The 21,066-nt window shown below is 34.7% G+C and overlaps 2 protein-coding genes and 1 pseudogene across 3 annotated transcripts; 1 reads left to right on the top strand and 2 right to left on the bottom strand.

The window, feature by feature from the left end:
- Nucleotides 1-1,666: 1,666 nt before the first annotated feature.
- LOC108192788 (protein MIZU-KUSSEI 1) lies at nucleotides 1,667-3,298 on the bottom strand. 2 transcript variants are annotated; one of them, XM_064079792.1, is made up of 2 exons: nucleotides 3,032-3,298; nucleotides 1,667-2,962 (listed from the first exon to the last, which is right to left on the bottom strand). In XM_064079792.1, exon 2 carries the CDS (start codon nucleotides 2,600-2,602, stop codon nucleotides 1,835-1,837), a length of 768 nt encoding a protein of 255 aa, XP_063935862.1. In that variant the 5' UTR covers nucleotides 2,603-2,962; nucleotides 3,032-3,298; the 3' UTR covers nucleotides 1,667-1,834. The 2 variants fall into 2 exon arrangements, with proteins under 2 accessions (XP_063935862.1, XP_063935863.1); XM_064079793.1 differs by having other exon boundaries at nucleotides 1,667-2,950.
- Nucleotides 3,299-3,430: 132 nt separating this feature from the next.
- On the bottom strand, nucleotides 3,431-6,088 carry LOC108192789 (protein Dr1 homolog). The gene is made up of 6 exons (XM_017359276.2): nucleotides 5,855-6,088; nucleotides 5,673-5,780; nucleotides 4,974-5,063; nucleotides 4,489-4,583; nucleotides 4,024-4,092; nucleotides 3,431-3,871 (listed from the first exon to the last, which is right to left on the bottom strand). The coding sequence occupies exons 2-6, from the start codon at nucleotides 5,725-5,727 to the stop codon at nucleotides 3,713-3,715; spliced, it is 468 nt and encodes a 155-aa protein (XP_017214765.1). The 5' UTR covers nucleotides 5,728-5,780; nucleotides 5,855-6,088; the 3' UTR covers nucleotides 3,431-3,712.
- Nucleotides 6,089-15,759: 9,671 nt separating this feature from the next.
- LOC108225640 (uncharacterized) lies at nucleotides 15,760-20,984 on the top strand (annotated as a pseudogene).
- The last annotated feature ends 82 nt before the right edge of the window (nucleotides 20,985-21,066 follow it).

Genomic DNA, 21,066 nt, shown 5'->3' with positions numbered 1-21,066 from the left:
CTGTGATCCACACACCAAGCCTTCTACAATGGACCCAGTTTCTCCCTTTTACTTTGAAAGATATGAAAGCCTTGAAACAAGGATTAAGATGGCAGATGGGTGGGAAATTCTTGCAACTATTGTCACTTAAATAAGGATAAAGCTACTAATAAGCACAGTATGTGATTACTATGCTAATGGTTTCATACAGAATTCTGCTACAAGTTTATCTCTATAAACATTTTCAGTAACCCCTCTTCCTTTGCTGAGGATCATGACTTCGGTTTTAGAAACCAGAACAGATCAGTAAAAGAATAAAATTGTCAGTTCTGTATCGCGGACAATATGTTATTTAACAAGGGTGTCTCAATCCTTAAACAATTAATTCTCTGATGTATAGTGACGGAACCAGGATTGTGAAACAGACATGCTAAAACTTAACATCACTTCTTTTTCATAGTAGCTAGCGTTTCACTGATTTTCTTACTAATTTATAGTTTAAGGTTAAGATTTGAAAATAAAAATTTGCCGGATTTTAGAATTCAGCTTAACCGGAGTCTTGGCTAGTCCCTTGTTCATCTAATGCTCATATGTATGGTTCCAATAGTTTTAAATCATACTCCCTCCGTCCCTGTGGGATGTATACGTTTGGAATGTACACACGGAGATTAAGAAAAGTGTATAAATTAGTGTAAGGTGAAATACCATATGAAAGTAGTGGGTGGGTAGAATTTTTATATTATAAAAGTTTACTATTTTGAGAAAGTTTTAAGATTATAAAATTGAATGGGACATCCCGAAAAGGAAAGTGTATAGAAATCAGAGGGATGGAGGGAGTATCATTCAAGCACCCAACTACTCCCTTCCCTTGACACATAATCTACTGCTACTTGCCTGAGAGAACAATCATTGCTCGGATTTTTTTAACGGGATATTGCGAAAGAGGAATCGTAAAAGATTCATTCATGATCATCAAACACCTGGTCCCCGTATATATAACCACACCAGCCATCTATATTATTATTATTATTATTCACTTACATTATTGGAAGTGCATGTTAAACCAAATCTTTAGATGAGCATCACACTCGATTGTATCATTTCTTACAACTACATTGCTTATGACAATTAAGAAACTATGTGCTAATGAACAACTTCCACTACTATCTGAAACTCACACATAATCCCTCCGTCCCAATCATTTTTTTACGCTTTCTTTTCTGAGATGTCCTATGCAATTTTTTAGATTTCGTAAATTTTTATAATAAAAAAATTAACCACCCCTACTTTTCTCCACTATACTTACTTTATACATTAAATATCAACCGGTATCATCACTATCTTCACTTTTCTTACTTTTTTCACGCTATTTGTAGTACTTTCTCGTAATATTAGACCAATATTTTGTGAAATATTGAAAACTTTAGCCCCATCATGAAATTTACTCTTTATTTTTTAATCCTCAGTGATATCGTTGATGTCAGCCAATTTTTAAAAAACGATGGAAAATATTTCGCCTCCCCGGAAAATATTTCTTGTTCCGTCCGGCGGAGTTCTGGTTTCGGAGAGGCCATCAACGCCGATCATACGAAACACAGATTGAAGAAGAAACCTATTTAAGCAACAGCAACTCAAGTCATACAGGTGGATTAAACACTGAAACGAAATTTCCTATTAACAGGACATGTAAATAATAAATATTTCCCATTACCCATACAAATTTGAAACAAAGTAATTTACAATTTCTGGCTACCACAGCAGTAAAGAAGAAAAAGATAGAACATAAAAGACCTTATTCAATCCTTGATGAAGAAAACATAAAAAGATGAAGACAGACATTTCATGGCATGAGTGCTTAGACTCTGAGCAAGTATACACTAAGTTCAGGAGCTCCATGACTGTCAGGATTCATCATGTAAAACGCTTCTGAATCTCTAGAACCCACAACTCTTTCGAAATTTGCCCTCATATACATTATCTCATCTCCTTCCCCTTCTCCTACATTTCCAGCTGGTAGAACACCAGCCCCCATTGAAATAGGCCTAAGAGATTTCAAAACTTTCCACTCTTTCGGACCACATGCCTTCCTCGATGCAAACCCACTTTTCTTCCCGTTACAGAAAGTCCTCCACGTTGGTTCCTCTAATAATCGGCATCTTCTCTTCTCCACGTTCTCTTCCTTGCTGCATTCCAGTGCAATCCGAACCAATCCAGATGCCATCTCATGTACCAGCCCGGTTATTGGCGTAGCAAGTTCAATCAAGAAGGCTGGTGTGGAGTTTGGTTCTTTCTGAAACACAAAATGCACATGTCCTCGACGACATCCAAAAAGGGTGCCTACCACTCTCGCTCCAAGGCCCTGCTGTAAGTGCGCCCGGTTCTTAGCAAAAGCTGTAATAACTGAGTGCACCCGGGATGCTGCAATAGCTTGCAGTTTTTTTCTTGTAAATGACAGTGAAATTCGAGATTCTGCAGCCCGCACCTGCAATGCATCCTTCGATTTTTGCTCGTCGCTAATACTAGAACAGGACTTGATGGTTGGACAAATTTCTTCATCCTCATTACTAACCTTTTTAGTCCAGTGGAAGAGCCTAGAGCTCAAGTCTTGGGAACTCTTTGCCATAATTGTCTTTATCTAAGAAATAAAACAAAGGGGGTAGGCTAATAATAAAAAGAGGGGTTGCCAGAGAGGGGGAGAGAGATACAAAGATTCTAATATTTTCTTCCTCTAGAGATTTGTGAGTTCTCATTTCCCATTTGTTGTTTATAGTCCTATGGTGTAGGGCAAAAAAATACTGACAAAGAAAACATAAGTTGCCCCCACCAATTATACCAGCACAGGGGGGGAGAGAGTTGAGTTGGGTGATCTATAATTAAGAAAAGTATCCTGGGAGACAAGGTTATATGTTACCTCACTTTCACAGTTTCTTGTGGGGTAGGGAGTGAAGTGGTCTGGCAGACTCTTTTTGACCTGAACCAGAGCCTAAATCTCAAAAACATACATAAATGAGACCATCAACACAGGAAAACTGTTGATCCTTCAAAAACAAACCTGTGTCCTGTCTTCTGGTGCTAAGCATGCCACCGAACATGTTGGGTTTCAGCAACATTCAGACCCTGCCGCCGTGTTCTCCACAGTAGGGGACTTGTCATTCATCATGGATCAGAAAGTTTATCAAATAAACCTGAGAATTGCCACCCAAAGGCTCCATTACAAAACAATTCAACAGCCCAAACAAAAGACACCTGTTGACACATCCCAGATTAGTGACATCAACACACCCCCAGCGTGTCAACACCCCAACAGGAAACGTGAAATGAGGTGGTTAAATAAAAATTAGTATTACAAGGCAAATGGTGCCATGCTGTTTATCTGTGTCCAGGTGTAAACATCAAAGAACAATTTAAGTTCAGTACACATGAAAAAATATTATAACCAAGGAACAAAAAATAACTACCAAATTAACTATATATAGGCTTTAGCTAAACAAGAACTAATTCAGTACAAGTTAACATTTGTTGCTTGAGAACAATAGAAACTAACAAGCACAATGTAAAAAACATGGACTGGCACGTCAGTAATTACAGCAATATGTAAACATATTTTCTGAGTACAAGTTTAAAAAAGGAGTAGACAAGTGCCTATGCACTGGACAAGAGCGTCTCCTACATAGCAAGTGAAGAACTGGTACAAAAGGAGCTTGCCTATACTTAAGTAAGAAATGCTTCTAATCTAGCTATCCATACTCGGTTCCGGTTCTGGTTGTTTGGGAGTCACTGCCGTGCCATTCATCCGTGCACGTGCCTCTGCAAACATTCTCTGCTGTTCTGCTAATGCTTCTTCCTCGGTCATCTCTGCTCCAGTAGTCCATTTCCCACCCCTCACAGTATCCTGCCAAAAAAGTTTTAACAGATGGGACATTTTATTGAAATAATTTCTGCAGTTTACTAAGCCAGTTGCCGTTGCCCAATGCGTTATTACCAAAGGAGTATTAAAGATTTAATAAAAGGATACACACAGTAATAAAAAGGATAAACTATTACCATAGTTTCAACTTTGTGTTGTTCATATGCTGAATAAACATCTTCAATATACTCCCCAAAGCCAAGAACCTGAAAATATCGTGCATTTCGTAAGTAGTGCATTTCATAATTAGCAATATGTCTTGTGCGCTTAAATTAAAAAAAGCCATTATTTACTAATAATGAAAAGAGAAAATAAAACATGCGCTAAGATGCAGATGTATGCATCACTACTCATCAATGACACAAAACCGAGGCAAACATATACATGAATTAAAATATATTTTACAAAGCTAAATCTATCTCATGTCCTGGTGCAAAGTGCAAACTGTATTGGTCAATACTACTGTATCATTTTAACAGTTAATAATCTATTTGTATGCAGTGACTTCAAATGAAAAAGTATGACAATATAGTTTGCCTTTAAAAGACAGCAATAATGAGAAGGTTACTATATTAAAAACCATATATCATAAAATTAACAACCTCTAAGGCTTTTAGCACATGCTCTGGTGCAATTGTTCTTTTATCTTCTCGGCTACAAACTTCATTTGACTCTGATGAGATTAGGTTAATGAACTCTGTAGATCATGGAAAGAAAAGATTGAAAGAAATTAGAAGCAGGAGATACAAAGAAAGCTACATCACTAGTCACTACAATAGTATAAGCATGTAATCTGGTGAAATTTATGATCGGAGACACTCTCTGATATATGAAAGCAGCCATCATTTTTAGAGGGGAAACCCCCATACAGGAGAGAAACAATTCCTATTCTACAATCCTCATTTTCAAACTCAGAATATTTATCATGCTACTGATCACTATAGTAGGTAAATGAAGAGCAAAACCAACACTTTATATGTTACACAGAATAATGCCAAATATCTTATGGTATACAATATAGATGAAACGCAATATGTTACAACAACGGGGGCAACAATGAAATGGCACTTGCCAATAATCCTCTTACCTACACAGCATTCAATCAGAAGGTCTTGAGCATCTCTAGCAACACGGACATCTGGAGGCAACATTTCCTTGATGATTTTTGTCATAGTGGCTGTTATAAATGAAAAGCTGTGTAAGTAAAAGCACCATTCACAATCGCTTTTAAACAATCCTCTAGCCATTAGCACATACATGGTTATAGATGTATTGTTTATCAAGTAAACTACAAAAATAAAAACATAATCTCTCGACTCATCCTGACTATATAGCCAGTCGACATAAGATATCCATACATGTAGAATATAGCTTATTGTTTTCTTTCAAATAAATCCCCAAAAGTATAAAATATTGTTTATACTAAAATCAATTTGCTCTATGAAAAACATAACATGCTTTAAAAAGGTTCGCCCACACATGATTTATCTCATCAAAAAACTAAACACAAGTTAAATTAATCAAGCTATTAAAATCCAGTATTTCACAAAAAAAATCTCAAAAACACACACAAGCGACCGTAACAAGATCTAAACTTCATCCACAGAAACATCATATAACAATCATAACCATAAGAACAACTGCGAAATCAATTAAAACACCAATCTTCACACAGATCCCCAGCAAGATTAAAACTTTACTACTAAACACAACATCAAACAACCAGAAGAACAAATATAACAACAAAACAATAAAAAGAACAGAAAAACCATAAAAAAGATCGCACCTTTGGGAAGCGAAGCATCCTCTTTAGTCCTCCCAACTATATCCATCGGCTCCATAACCAAATCCCCAAAAAAATTCAATTCTTAATCAATAAAAACACAAAAACAACCTATACACACAAAAAAAAGTGTTAGATACATGAAAACATGATTAAAGATTGCAGATCTGAAGAGAGAGGCTTACCGAGATGACGAAATCGGCGCGATGAGATCGGAGATGAGATGCGCAACGGCGAGGAGATATAGGCGACTAGGGCTAGAATTGTATAATGAGCGCGTGGGGGGAGAGGTCACGCGCCAGGGGAGCGTGAGGGAGTGGGGGGAGGAGAGAAAGGGGGAGAGTGGGGTGGACGCGAGGGAAAAGCGGGGTGGGGAGGTGAGGAGGAGCATGTTAATATATGCACACAAGGTTGTGTTTATATTCAAGGAGGAAAGGTAGAGAGTCTTTGTATTGGATAAATATCGATAATATTATTTTATTTTATTATTATTTATTTACAGGTGGTGATCCGTGAATTGCTATCCCTCAATTTTTTTAGAGAGAAAAGGTGAAAGTGAGAGGGTTGTATTGAATATATAACCAAACCAAGCTTACCCTTTATCCTGTTTAGAGCATGTCCGAGGAGGTTAAAATGTACTTAGACTATGCCCGTTTAGAGCATGTCCGAGGAGGTTAAAATGTACTTAGACTATGCCCCTAATCTAAAAGACCATGGGGACTGTTTCCGTGAAAACCCTCAACTCAGTGCAAGATTAAAAATTGTGACGTTTATGCAAATAGTACTTTCACCCGTGATTTTTTTATATTAGAGTTACCAGTGTCGCAAAATTCTTTATTAATTGAATGATTTGAACATTTTTCTAAACTATCATCCGAAGATTAAAATAAGAATTTGAATTCACAAGACACCGACAAAGTTGAATATACAGAATATTAAGGCCCTGTTTGGTTAAGTTTAAAATAAATGACTTATTACTTAATGTAAAGAAGTGGATTAGAAGTGAAAAGTTGGTTTGGACTTATAAGCTATTATAAGTGTTTGGATACCGAGACTTATAAGTTTTTTAAGTGTTTGGATAACTTAACTTATAAGCTTGTATAGTTTCATAGTTTTGTAATAAAATTATTTGATATTTACGAAATTAATTGAGAAAAGTTGATGAAAATATTAGATTAGATTAATATTTATATTATATAATATAAATGTCTCACATTTAACTATTTCGGTGATTTATAAGTGTGTTTAAAAATTTATATAAATATTAATATATAATATTAATATATTTGAGTATTTCATAAAATTGAAGACAAAAGTTTAAATAAAAAAATTTCTTATATTCAATCACCTCATATTTGGATGGAGATAACATGAAGTAGACAGTAGGAATAAAAAATAAACAAAAACAATAGGTTTTTTTTTTGAAACAAAGGTGTTAATCTAACAATAAAAAGCCATACGGCATCTACACCAATGTTCGAGTCGAAGAAACAGTAAATTTCAATCGCCTATTCTCATAAAAGGGTTTTATATCAACTTGCCCACCCATCTCGCCGAAAAGTCTCAAGTAGCACATAGGTCTCCACGGCGACTCAATTAAAACACTAGACAGCTATATAATATCCCGTCGTTATCTTTTAAAGAAAATTTAACGGAAGTGGTGATGTGTCAGTAGTGCATACGGGAAAAAGAAGTGACCTGGCAGTATTGAATCTAACAACTAATATGACCAAGTCCTTGTATATATACACGTATATACACACCCTCTAGGTTAGGGTTCATCAGCCAAACTCCCCCAAATCTTTGTATCTAGAGCAAATCTATCTAATTCCTTCTACCGCTAATATCAGCAGCCACCAAAACCCGAAACCCCATGTCAAACTCATCGTCTGTTATGCCAACCACGTCGAGCCCATTCAACCAGTAATACACCCAACCCATTCAAATACAAGCAAAAATACTACAAAAGTTAATACTGTTCATAAAACCTTAATATTGACCTCGTTCGATCGAAGTGGAGAGATGAAAAGAGCTTCGATGACGCCTTTCCCAATCGCAAGCAACGCAGTCGCGGTTCGTTTTCCCCAATTCTAAAGACCTCGACGATCTTCAGTTTCCATATGTTTGTAGTCATGTATACACGACTGTGTATGTATTTGTATACACAGTTGTGTTATAATTTCAATTACTTCCTTTTTTAATATCAATACTTTATGTTTTATATTGTTTTTATGTTTATTTTGTTTTTTTCTGGCAGTGTTTTTACATGTCAGTGCCACATACAAATATAGATCTCAAATTTAACGGCTTCTGTTAAAATTTTTTAAGAAAGATAACGACAGGATATTATATAGCTGTTTAGTGTTTTAATTGAGTCGCCGTGGAGACCTATGTGCCATTTGAGACTTTTCCGCGAGATGAGTGGGCAAGTTGATATAAAACCCTCTCATAAAAAGATAGTTAAACGATATTTTGAAGAAAATGAATATACAAATACAAGTACTCGTTTCATACATCCTCGTTGAATTCCTGGTACCCTCTTCATAATGCCCTAGTAGAGCTATCGTTTGAGCTATCGACCAAAACAGCGATTCCATACAAACTTTCATCAACAAATCAAGACCCCGCTTACAATTAAAAAGCGAAAAACAAAACTTTCACCAGAGAGAGTGTTATGCCCAAATATCAACCAGGAAGATGACTGCGCAAATCTCGCCTTACAAATAGGAAGGCCCGTTTTCCAGGGTCATCTTCGCCTCCAGCTGAGTCCTCGCCTTTAGCTTGACCCAGAACATGAGTCCTGGTGTCAAGTGGATCCGGTCTTCAACTAAGTCCTCGCCCCACATGGATCCTCGTCCTGGGCATGGGTCAAGTCCCGTGGCCCAGTATCTAGCAGGCCAGGTCCTCTACAGGTCCTCGCCCTCTGTGATTGGGTCCTCGCCCGGAGCCCATCTTCCTCACCCGAAGCGGAAAGGACCAATTACGCCTGGTTCTCAGGCCAAGTTATTATTTTGTAATAGGCCCAGGCCCACCTTCAGCCTCGCCCTAAGAGAGGATAAAGGGCTAGCCCTACAGCCAATTCTGAGGAGGTCCACGTGGGCTAGAGTTGGTCAGCCCACCTAGTACCATGCTCCTTGGAGGAAGCTGGGATCCGGAAGCCCATATCTGTCTGATCCAAGGCGGTGGCCCATCGTTGGAATGAAGGAATGAGAAACCTATTCTGATTAGGTTACTTGTTTCCCAAGAACTACGTCTAGCTTGATCCCTATAAATAGGGTACGTAGGCATATTGTTTGGGAAGAAGACACAACCCTTGCAAGAACCCTCATTCCCCGAACGATCTCAGCCAAACCTAAAATCACCACCCATACTCCGTTGTCCACCGTCATCATCCCCCACTAATTCCAGCAACCCTCCCCGAATCTTGTTATCACCAGATTCCTCCGTTAACAGAGAGAAAACAACCTTAGATTTGAAGTAGAATTACAAAAACAAGAGAAATCCGACTGAAAATCCACTCGCTTGATACATAGAAGAAAGACAACGAAATCTCCAATCGTTTTAGATCTAAAATTCTTCCGAGAATAGATCCGGAGCAGAATCACAAAAACAAGAGAAATCGGTCTGAAACTCACCTGCTTGGAAGAGAGACAACAAAATCCCTGATGATTTTAAATCTAAGTTTCCCGAGAAGATGTATTATTCAAAAACTAAGAAGACAAGAGAGAGGCTTGAAAGAATTAGGGTTCTTAACGATACAAAAACAATAGGTAGGTTGTTTAAAAAAAACAATTGGTAGTAGAATGTCACCGATTTAGAACAGAGACTACAGTGCGTGACAGGAAGTTGAAAAAAGCTGGAGTCCCAAAAAAAGCCCCGTTTCGTAGCCTTTTTCCTTGACTTTTTTTACTCTTTCTAAGTACTGCGTATCATTAGCCAAACACACAGCAGAAAAGAGGAAGTGGACTTCTAGGCTTTTAAGCCCAGAAGTCCAATTCCCAAACACCCACTAAATAACAAAATCAAATTTAATAAAACAAAATTTATTAAAAATTTACTTTCAGCAAAACAAAATTTAATAAAACAAAATTTATGAACTAGAGATTTATCAAACAAAATTTATGAACTAGAAATTTTTAATCAAATTTTTTAAACAAAATTTATGAACTAGAAATTTTTAATCAAATTGCAGTGTGATTGATGAATTGATAAAATATTTTTCTTAAAACTAATCATAAATTTATCGAAATCTTTTAATAAATCAAAATTTTTTAAAATACTGAAAAGAGGGATTCATTGGTTAAACAATTTCTTCGAGCAGAAGAGAGAAGTCGGTGGATACTTTGAAGCCAAATAGCTAAAAACATTACATTTCTAGAAAAACAAATTCTATATTGTAATTATTATGTACAAAAAAACAAAAAATGTTCGAGAAGTGCATCCGTTTGAATAACGACGGTAAATTGATTTGGATTATCCATATCTCGGTTCGTATACAAGATACATATTCTATGCAGTATCTGTTTTGAAAATTATCCGTATCTCGGTTCGTATACGAGATACATATTCTATGCGGTATCTGTTTTGAAAACAATTTAAATTTGACGAAAAAATTAAATTTGAATAAAATATGATCTGGAATGGATATGAGTACTCATGTACCCGATCAGATTGAGTCTCATCTTATAATTGTTCGACAAATAAGCTCTTACAAAATTAAGAGCTTGTTTTCGGATAAAAATACTTATATTCATAAATGTTTTAGAAAAATAAATATAAAAGTTGTTTTGTATTCGAATCTTAATAGAAAATATTTTTTTAAAGCTAGCGTACATATCTATATATACTCTACGAAGATAATTCTTTATTCATGAGAAACAAAATAAGCTAAACACACCACATTAATTTCATATTTAACTAAATAGTTATCATTTTAAATTTTTAATATTTTAGTTAAATTTAAATCTTAATATATATATATACATATATATATATAAATATAAGTTTAAGTTTTAATTTATAATAATTATATTTCTGATTATTTTGACATTACCATAAATGGTGGGCCTTTTCTCCAATTCTTGTGGGCTTGTTTGGTGGCTTGCTTGGTTGAAGATTAACTCGAGTGCACATACAGGCCCAATATGCAATCAGGTAAGAGTTTGTGAGATTATTAGTTGTCTTCTACATACAAAGCAATAAAGCGTGTTGGAATAAACACTTATGGTTTTGAGTACGGCTGTAAACGAACCGAGTCGAGTTTCCACGAGTCGAATTCGAGTTCGAGTTTTTGCTAAACGAGTCGATCGAGCTTGATCGATAAGGTAAACAATCATTTTTTGTTGTTCGAACTCGAGTTCGTTGAAGAACCGAGTCGAGCTCGAGCTGGTCGCGAACAATTCGAATCGAGTCGAGTCGTTCGCGAAAATTTGATTTTTTTAAAAATATAATTAATATTAAAAAAGTTTATAAAATATTTCTTGAAGATTCAACCACACAGATGTTGGGATATTCTTATTTTAATGATTTTACAAAAATATCACAAAACAAAAAATATATTTGATGTGAAATTTTAATAATCAACTAGTGAAATAACTAGTACTTTAAATATGTCTGGTCCCGAATTGATGTTATATTTTTTTCTCAAAACAATTATTGACAATTTAACCTTAAGGATATTAAGATCTAGTTATTTTAATGATATTAGGAAAATATCAAAAATGAAAAAAAATTACATTTCAGTGTCCATATTTTTTTTATACATTAAAAATTAAAAAATCATATATATTTTGTTTAACGAGTCGAGTCGAGTCCGAATTTAACGAGCCGAGTCGAGCTCGAGTCGATTACGAGTTGAACTCGAGTCGAACACTAGTAAAACTCGACTCGAGTTTCTTAACGATCAAATTTTTTTGTTCGAACTGGAGCTCGATAACGAACCGAACCGAGTCGAGTTTTAAACGAGTCGAGTCGAGCTTGTTCGCGAACAGCTCGACTCGTTTATAGCTCTAGTTTTGAGGAGGAATATTTTTTGTTGGATAAATATGTTGTTTGGAAGCGATAGAAGCTGCTTTAGAGAAAAGATTGATGAACAGTTTTTTTATTATTTACAATTTAGGCTCACTGGCCTTTAACCCGTGCGAAGCATGGGCGGTTATATGATTTGTAATTTATTATTTATAATTTAAATTTTAATATCATTTTATTAGTATTTTAGTATTATTGAATTGAGTTTTAATTAAATTATATTAACCAACTGATTATATTTTTTCTCACGAAAATTTAGCTTTTACAATTTATTATGCATTTATAAATACTTTTTTGTTATTAATATGTGATAATTTATTATTCAATTAATTTTAAATCAGATTTTTTATATTTTGTATATCTTCATATGTATGAAAAAAGATATTTGCCGTCAAACATATTAGAGTTAGAAAGGGTTACGCAATGATTCGTGTTTGTATTGAAATAGAACATGTTGGAGTTAAAAAGAGTTATATTAAGGTTTTTGTAAAAAAATATATATGAAATTGTATATTTCTAAATTTATTTTTAACATCATTATAATTTCTTTTATGAAATATTATATGATAATGTATTGTGATTAGCGTTTTTATTATTTGAAACCGTTTAACAATGTAAGAGTAATAGAACTCCACATGTTGTAGACTTGTAGTTGCAAAGGAAAAGTACTAAACCAAAAAATATAATTAAAATTTTGGACTAAAAATTATAGCCATGTTGGCTTATAATAGTATAGTATAGATATGTTACATGTGTATTTTTAGAAAATCGGTTTTTTAGTTAGGAATCTGAAAAAAATAATGTTTTTTAGTTAAAAAGGGTAGTTGCTATGTTGTCTAATGTTATTTTTAGAAAATTGAGTTTTTTTAGTTAGAAAATATAAAAACGTTAATAGTATTAATTAAAAAAGATAACTGATTATATAAGTAGTCCCATAATTCGGCCCAAGTACCGACCGATCAAAGGTTTACGGGGGTGTATTCGATTGGGATTTTAATGCATTGTTTTTAGTCTATGGATTTTAATGGATTGTATGGGATTTTGATTTTTTGCGGATTCTTGATGAAATGTCGCAGAGTTGATAGGATTTAAGTACAATGCTTCAAAATCCCATTGAATTTGGTGGGATTTCAAAAAACTTAAAATACACTAAAGAATGCCACAAAATCCATCATTTTATGAAATGAAAAAAAATCCATCAGCATTTGAATACCATCAGATTTTAAACAATCCCAATTGAATACCATCGGATTTTAAAGCATAATTTAAAATCCCAATTGAATACCACTAGATTTTGTAGCATAGTTTAAATTCCCAATTGAATACCTCGAGATTTTAATGGATTTCAAACAATACCAATCGAATACCCTCGGATTTCATGAATGCAAAAAAATGCTTTAAAATCCCAATCCAATACACTCCTCTTAATGTTTCAGCTTTAATAGTATAGTATAGATAGTATAGATATGCCTAATGCTTTGCGATATCTGATCTACCACTTGTTCGAAAAGAGCGTGAGTCGAAATCGGGTGTTTCGGAATAACGGTCTATCCACTCATAGATGAGCAGTTTTTTAAAGAAAAAGAAAACAAAAATGAAGTTGAAACGCCAGTAAAAGAGTCTCCAGTCCAGCTTGGGTTATAAGTTTTATACAACTTTCTCTCAAGAAGGTGCTTGTTCCTATTTGCATCCTACTAGTACCATTTTTACTTACTAAATGTTGTTGCCTAAACATTTAAGTTTATATCCATCCATCAGGTAACTCCTATGCTTCCAGAGCAAGTAAATTGGCAAGCTTTAAGTTTTGTTTTCTTCTTCTTTCAGATCTTGCTAGTAATATTCTCTTGTAACATGCAGTCTATCTTTTATTTGATCAAGAAGAGGGAATACCGGTAAAAAGTTGCATACTTGAGCAGCAAACTGCAGGAGCTTAACTTCTTACGCGTTCTTTGCTGCCCATGTTGGACACTTTGGCTATATTGTTTCGTTGTACCGGCAAAAATTCAAAATATTCAATGGCCGGAATGGGTATAGGAAATTTCACTAGGCTTTCAAAGAGAACTAATATTAATACCAAAGTAAGTTCTGAAGAAGCGTAAAGTGAGCTCACGAGAGGTAGTCAATTGCCATAATATTCAAGAGTCGGTGCATAACTTGACAAGGTTCCTATCACTGTAGCTTCAAGAAGTTTGAATCAGGTGAGAGCATAGGATGAGATTAATCGCCAATAGCAATTCGGTTGATATCAGGTTGCATATCCTCAAGAGTGATAGTGGGCACCTGGGGCGGATCTAGACACAAAATCTTAGGGGGCACCAAGCAAATTTTCGAAAAACACCTATATATTTTCAAATTTTGGGGGGGCACTTCTATAATTTTGTAAAAAGAATGGTGAAAAAATGCAAAAAAAAATTTTAGGGGGCGCACGTGTCCCCCGTGCCTCTTCCTAGATCCGTCCCTGGTGGTCACGAGTTTCTGTAGATGATGAGCAGGGATTTCAGCATTGCGAGCTAGTATTTCGGCAATAACCTGCTTTTAAACTTGATTTGCTTTACTAGTCACATATTCGATAAACTCAAGAGCCTTCTTCTTCTTGTCCTTGGTCACACTACTGCAATCCATCTCAAACTTCTTGCTTTCTAATTTTCGTTAAATTTTACTCAACTCAATATTTAGCTTTTTTTTTAAATTTAAGATGTTAAGAATATAAGACCGTAACTAGCTTTTTAACCCGTGCAAAGCACGGGTTGTTTTAAATTATTTTTTCAATATATCTCATATCTTTTTGTTTATCTTTTCTAAATTAAGATTATTTGTGTTATAAATGTAATTTAAATGTAATATTTGTTTGTATTTGAAGTCATATCATGTGTATGCTAGGATGCCCTGCTTTCAGCTTCCTTTTATAAGCAAAGTCAGTTTCTACTTTCCTTGACCCATTTGTATAAAAAGTCAGAAGAACATATAAGAAGCCGAAAATTTTATTTTTTTATCAAGACTTTTACTTTCTTTCAAACACTTTAATAAACTTATAAGTCTAGACTTACTTCTCACTAATAGTCCATTTTTTTATTTTATTATATATTATATTTATAATCATTCAAAACTTATGGTAAAATCGGCCGAATTAACAGATTAATCGATAATCGGAAAGATTTTGATCTGATTTGATAAAATCCAGTTAAATCGATGCCTAATTGGTAAGAGATTTGATTAATAGCTCGAAAATCAGGCAAAATATAAAAATTTACAAAAATTATGGAGGAAAATTATAGTTTGAAATAATGATCATGTTAATTATCCTCATTAATCGCCGCTTTTTACACCAGGAGATATTTATTTTTTATTAAATCATAATTATAAATATTACTACCTCCGTCCATTTTTACTTGTCACTTTGACTTTTTGCACGTAACTTAAGGTGATTAAAGAACATACTTCTATTTATTATTTTTAAGATTTTCTTTTTCTGAATTAAAGTTTATAGTTTATATTTTTATTCACAAAAAGAAAATTTTAAAAATAATGAGCGGAATTATGTTTTTTACCCACCTTAAATTACGTGCAAAAAGTCAAAGTGACAAGTAAAAAGGGACGGAGGTAGTACATACTTATATGTATTGGAATTTTAATTATAAAGTAATTAATATATATTAATGAAGAGACATTAATGTCTAATTATGTTAGTATAAAAAGTCAGAATTAGCCCCATTATTTATGAATATGCATGTATAGTGGCAAGGGTAGTTTAGTCTCAATGAATTAAATTACTCACCCTTGCTCTATTAGATATATAATAGATGGGCCTCTACTCAAATATTTTAGATGAGCTCGTTACGGGAACTCGAGTTCGACTCTCTCCATTCACATTTATTTAATATAATTACTGTTTATTTTTTTTATCATCGCCTTTAACAAATGAGTTCTTATATAATTTTTTCCATAAATAGAGGTTGTTCAATAGCAAAATTACCTTATACTCAGATTGATAAGAGCGTTTTGATTGTGAAAAAATTTACTGTCAAAATTGTTTGAATAAGTTATTAGGTAAGAGTAGTAATAAATGGGTACCACAAGGGTATAACTGGAACATGGGATAAGAATAATCATATAATGTATGGAGAAGATACAAAATTACTGGACAATTCATGTGGGAGATGCATGCATTTCTTAAGCTTGAGTTTTCTGACATTAATCAAGGTTATATATACCCTTCTCCATGTAAATTCATAATTCAAGACCCGGTGGATGCATGTGTGCATTTCTGTAAGTGCATTCCAACACAAGATCAGGCCATTATTCTTAAATCACAACTTAATAATACAACTGTGAATCAGACAAATGCATCAAGTCTGATATCAATGTTTCTCATGATATTCACTTGTGGTTCTCTCGCGCATTGTTTTCATTTTCTTTTTGCTTTTTGCATGTCATTTCAACTTTCATTAACTCATAACGTGTGTTCGTGTATGTATAGGGACTTAGCCTGCTGCTATCATTTATGGAGACAACCAACAATGATCGTTGTGTTTTTCCTTTGACCAATCTCCAAATTGGGTAAGCATTGAATGCTCCTTTGTCGCACTCTTTGTTTTATGTATTGGCTATCCTTGGCTGTCATGAACAAATTGTTTTGCGGTTTATGCACTGTGCTCAAAATTCTAAGCTATGCATTACAATCAACTGAAGACTTCAGAAACAAAAATGAAGCATTCTTGTTTTTGGAATAATGTTTTGTAGATATCAAGTGCCATCTTGTTTATTATACTGAATCACGTGATACGTTAATTAGTACAAATTACCTACTGGATTTCTGGATCCACCCAGAGTACATATGCATGAAGGTACTTATAGAGGTTGAATGTTTAGGCTATCATTTGTTTTGATTTAATCTGTTTTCTCTAAAACAAGCGAATGTAGTGAAGAATATTTTAGTGTACACCTTATGTGTAGTTGTGTGTGGGGATAAAAACTTTTATCCTTATTGTGATGAAGACTAACAGACGTGGTACTGATCCCAAAGAAAGAAAGGCACGCCGCCCTTTTGTTTTAATTGATTTAGAGGCGACTTTATAGATCTTAAATCCATGCAATTCAGCTTCGATCAATCAGAAATTTGGAGACGACTATTATAAACTTATTGCATATTGCGTGTTTTTGTCCTTTTATCGGAAGTTTGTTAAAATGTTCTGCAGGGACCTGCAATCTTATCTTTCAGACCTCAGCCTTTTCCTGGCTATGGAAAGTAAGAAGTTCTATATCCTGGTGGATAACCGTCCTTGGCTGAAAGACCTAGTCTCACGACCTGCACACCTATGGCAATTAATGGTCACTAAGGTTGTCAAGACTATCTAGTTATCACGTTACTAATATATCTAATGGAGATAGTGATGTTAAAGTATATTTTCTATATATGACCAGTCCAGGTTGTCCCCTTTCGCAAACACAAGGAGGCAGAAGGAGGAAAATGAGACTATACGGTTGTTTAATGTGAATACTTCAAAAATAAAACCAAGTAAATCTAGGAAGTTCGAAAGATGGTTCCAAGTAATTGATGCTACAGCAATGTCCACGACGATGATTCCTGTTAGGAATCTGAGGACATCATTAGCTTTAAATAGCAAGTTGCATAGGACCTTGTATGGTTTTATTGTTTTTGAAGTTTCATAATCTAATGTACGGGGTATCAACTACTTCAATGAGCTTCAGGTGATTATATTTTTTAGGAAAAAGTTTCTTGTGTTCTGTCGCTTGTAATGGGCCATTAACAGTTGGGTACTCTTAACATGCAGACTGATACATCTTTGGCTATTGAGTCCAAGATCATGAAAAAATGGGAATTTGATAGTATTCCTCAAGCTGTTGGATGCATATCCTCTTGGTTTTCGGGAACTCTTTTTGAGAAGGTTTGCTTGAAAGAGCATCTTGATTCCACAGTAGGTATTTTCTTGCATTCGACTTGGAAGTACAAGTATGTACCACTTGCTTGTTTTCAATATCTGTAGTTCAAGATCCTATCTGCAAAAAGTACTGCTCATTGAATATTTGGGAGACATTACTTCCCCTTCCTTATGCTTTTTATTGTCAATCTTTTGTAAAGAGGCACTTTATATTGTACCCTCCAAAGGCACCTTTAATTGTTACCCACTAAGCTACCTTCAAAGTTAAGGTAGGGAGAGCGGTGGTGGACGGGATTTTAATTGTTCTTTTATATGCTGAGTTGAGTGATAAAATAGATTGTTATCCTAATTTTTAAGATGTATACCATTTACTGTATTATCTCATCAAGGCTAAAGCCCTCCTGTAAATATCTTTTTTATATGTAGTTTACTAAAATGTTTCTGATTTCTACAGGAGATGTCTTTTATAATGCTGAAGATTCCTTTTCCTTGACTACAAATGTTAACAATCATGAAATTGTCTCTAATAATGGGAAACCTGGTAATGTGGACAGTGATAAAAGTATCTCTGATAATAGTCCTGTCATTGGGGACGATGAAGACACCGCCTCTGTTTACAGTAGGACTGTTGAAAATCAATCACCTCTTTGTAGTTGTTTTAGTGAATACACAGCTACTTCAGAGAACTTATCATCAGGCGTGCCGCCACTCTCACCAACCTCTCAGAATGGGCCCTGCAAAAGAAGAAAACTAATAAAATCGTTCAGCACTGGATTTGAGGTTGATATATATTCAGACGAAACACAGAGTGAAAGTATTGATTCACCTACACATCCCCAGACTCCTTGTGCAAGTCATACGGAAGAAGCTCTCAAAGATACCCAGTACAAAGATGTTTTGTTGTTATTCCGTTTTAATGACCCTCATCTCCCATATAAACTGAGAGACATAATTACATCTGATTTGCGATTGCTTACATTATTGGAGTGTGGCCTTCCATCTTGGGTCATCTTTCTTCAGTCATACCCAGTTTTTTGCCACTTTTACCGTCCATGGATGTGTCCTCTAGCGAGAACTTTGTATGTTCTAATTTCTGTTGTCACTGTTTTGATTGGATTTTATGATTTATATAAAAATGTTCCTGTTCTCAAGGCAGCTGCATCACGCTTTTGCGGGCCTCTCGTAGATTGGATGGAAACATGGGAGATGGTATCAAGAATTAAGTACTTAGGAACAATGCTATTTCTGCACAATTCCCAGAAGGCTCTTGAGTGGTTTATGACAACTATGCGGACCATTAGATCTTTCTTTCGGGTTCTAACACAGCCGGTGGCAGGTCCTATTGCGATGTGTTGGCAGCTCATCGATCCGTTCTGGGACATGTTTGTATTGGTAGCTCAGAATGTAGGCACACTAATTTGGGTTGTGGTGGATTCTTCAGCTGACATACTGGAGAACTTTGCTAAGACCGTATTGTTTCCTTTGTGGTTTATACTTTCATTCATTTGGAGTATTGGTTAGTTAATATTCATACTTTACTTTGAAAATATATTTAAAGGGTCTATCTATTTGTATATACGAGATTTGTGACTAATAACTTACTTGTTCAATAATGCAGCTACATCCTTTTTCCGGATCATATGGAATATACTGTACATTCCATTTAGCTTTCTGCAGGGGCTCTCTAGTGTTCTCTTTGTTATACTTTCGAATGTATACGAATTGATTAAAGATATATGCCTCTTTATGAGTAGCATCTTTCGGTTTGCTTCAAGTGCTGATGTCACTGTGAGCTCATATGAGGTTTCCATGTGGCGAACTATGTCCAAAGACCTTTTCTCCAAGGTTGTAGAGTTTTTAATTATCACCCGGCTTTTCTCAAGACTTGGATTATATAATTCTGTCCTTACGTACGGTTTTTCTGTTTCTGTTGCTAGGTTTTTCGTGCCCTTCGCAGCGTTTTGAATGGTTTTGTTGCATTCTTCATAGCCTGCAACCGGCACCGCCTCAGGTAGAATGTTTTACACTCTCTTCTTACTTGTGTGTACGTAGCATATATATTATTCTATAAAGAAAATATTTTTTTTGTAATTTGATGTGTAGTATATATAATCATATGATCGAGTTGTTTCAACGTCTATCTCGAACATCAGTGAGGATACAACTTACTGATCAAGGTCCAAGAATTCAACTACGTGAAACTCCGAAGCTGGTAAGTTATATTTTCTTTGCATTGCTGCTTCATATATAAGTCTAGAAATTGATTCTTGGTCTCCTCCGTGGTAGTTGGCAGACACGAAAGAAAGTTCAAGTTCATCAAGAAGCAAAGATGACATGTAGGATTGCTGAAGAAATGGTGTTTTACTTGATAGCTTTCATCATGTAATTTGATACTTAGTTTGTAAATGTAAAATAGTAGTAGTAGTAGTAGTAGTATTATTAGATTATTAGTATTGTGTGCAAGAAGATCTGAATGATGTAATTGTGAAGCAGTAGTGGTAATATATCATTTAGTTGTGAAGATTGGTGATGAGTAAATATAAAAAATTCAGGAAGATTGAAATGCAGATGGTGTAGAGAGCCTTAGATGCATCTGCATTGTTCAGACGCTACAATGCCATACACATTGATTACATATGTATCGAATTGAAACAAAGTGGGTAATAGCTTAATGCATATATAAACTTGCAGGGCTTTTTTTAATAAATAATCAAGTTTAAAAGAATTTTTGCAGAAATACTGTCACCTTTTAAAACAAATTGCAAAAGTACTATGTTCCTGAAAATATTTGCAAAAATACGGTGGTTGCATATGCAACCATACCTGCAACTGATAGCAACCATATATGCAAATAGAAATACAACTTTGAAAAAATTGGTTGAAAATTACATTTAGTTGCATAATAAGCTACAATGTTTGCAAAGGCAGAAAAACACCCATGTAGGACCAATTCTAATATCAACATTGTAACCTCATAGGCAACTAAAACAACAAACTAGAAATCAACTCAAAAGCAACCTTCACATATTTGTAAAAGGTACTCCCTCTGTCCCATTTTAACTGATGTTTGACTTTTTAACACGTATATTGAGGAGTAAAAAAATAAAATCTACACTCAATAAAAAATTTCAATTCTTATATCAAATAAAAGTTCAGATTCTAAATTTTTATTTGATATAAATTTTATAAAAAATAATTATGTTTAGATGTGATTTTTTTAACCCCTTAAAATACGTGTAAAAAAGTCAAAAGCAGTTAAAATGGGACGGAGGGAGTAGTATATTTGTTGATTGCTTCTTTTGGTGTGATGTAAAAGACCAATTGGTCTTGGAATTAGTCGAGAACTATGACTATGAATCTTGCTATGCAGCTGAAGGTGAGCGCGTAGGTCCAGAGATGGCACGTCTGAATCTGACGAGCGCGAGCGGCGATGTCGACTTTGGGGGTGCGTGTAGGGACGTGCCGTGCAG

This window comes from Daucus carota, chromosome 6, assembly GCF_001625215.2.
Source record: "Daucus carota subsp. sativus chromosome 6, DH1 v3.0, whole genome shotgun sequence".
NCBI lineage: Eukaryota > Viridiplantae > Streptophyta > Magnoliopsida > Apiales > Apiaceae > Daucus > Daucus carota.
The sequence above is the reverse complement of the archived record's forward strand: the minus strand, read 5'-3'. Positions and strand labels throughout refer to the sequence as shown.

Bases quoted from the DNA above. Each gene is read 5' to 3' on its own strand.
- LOC108192788 (XM_064079792.1), bottom strand. From the start codon at position 2,602: ATGGCAAAGAGTTCCCAAGACTTGAGCTCTAGGCTCTTCCACTGGACT.
- LOC108192789 (XM_017359276.2), bottom strand. From the start codon at position 5,727: ATGGAGCCGATGGATATAGTTGGGAGGACTAAAGAGGATGCTTCGCTT. The intron at 5,064-5,672 runs GTGCGATCTTTT...CATTTATAACAG, and splicing joins GGATGCTTCGCTTCCCAAAG to CCACTATGACAAAAATCATC. The intron at 4,093-4,488 runs GTTGTTAATTTT...CGATATTTTCAG, and splicing joins ATGTGCTAAAAGCCTTAGAG to GTTCTTGGCTTTGGGGAGTA.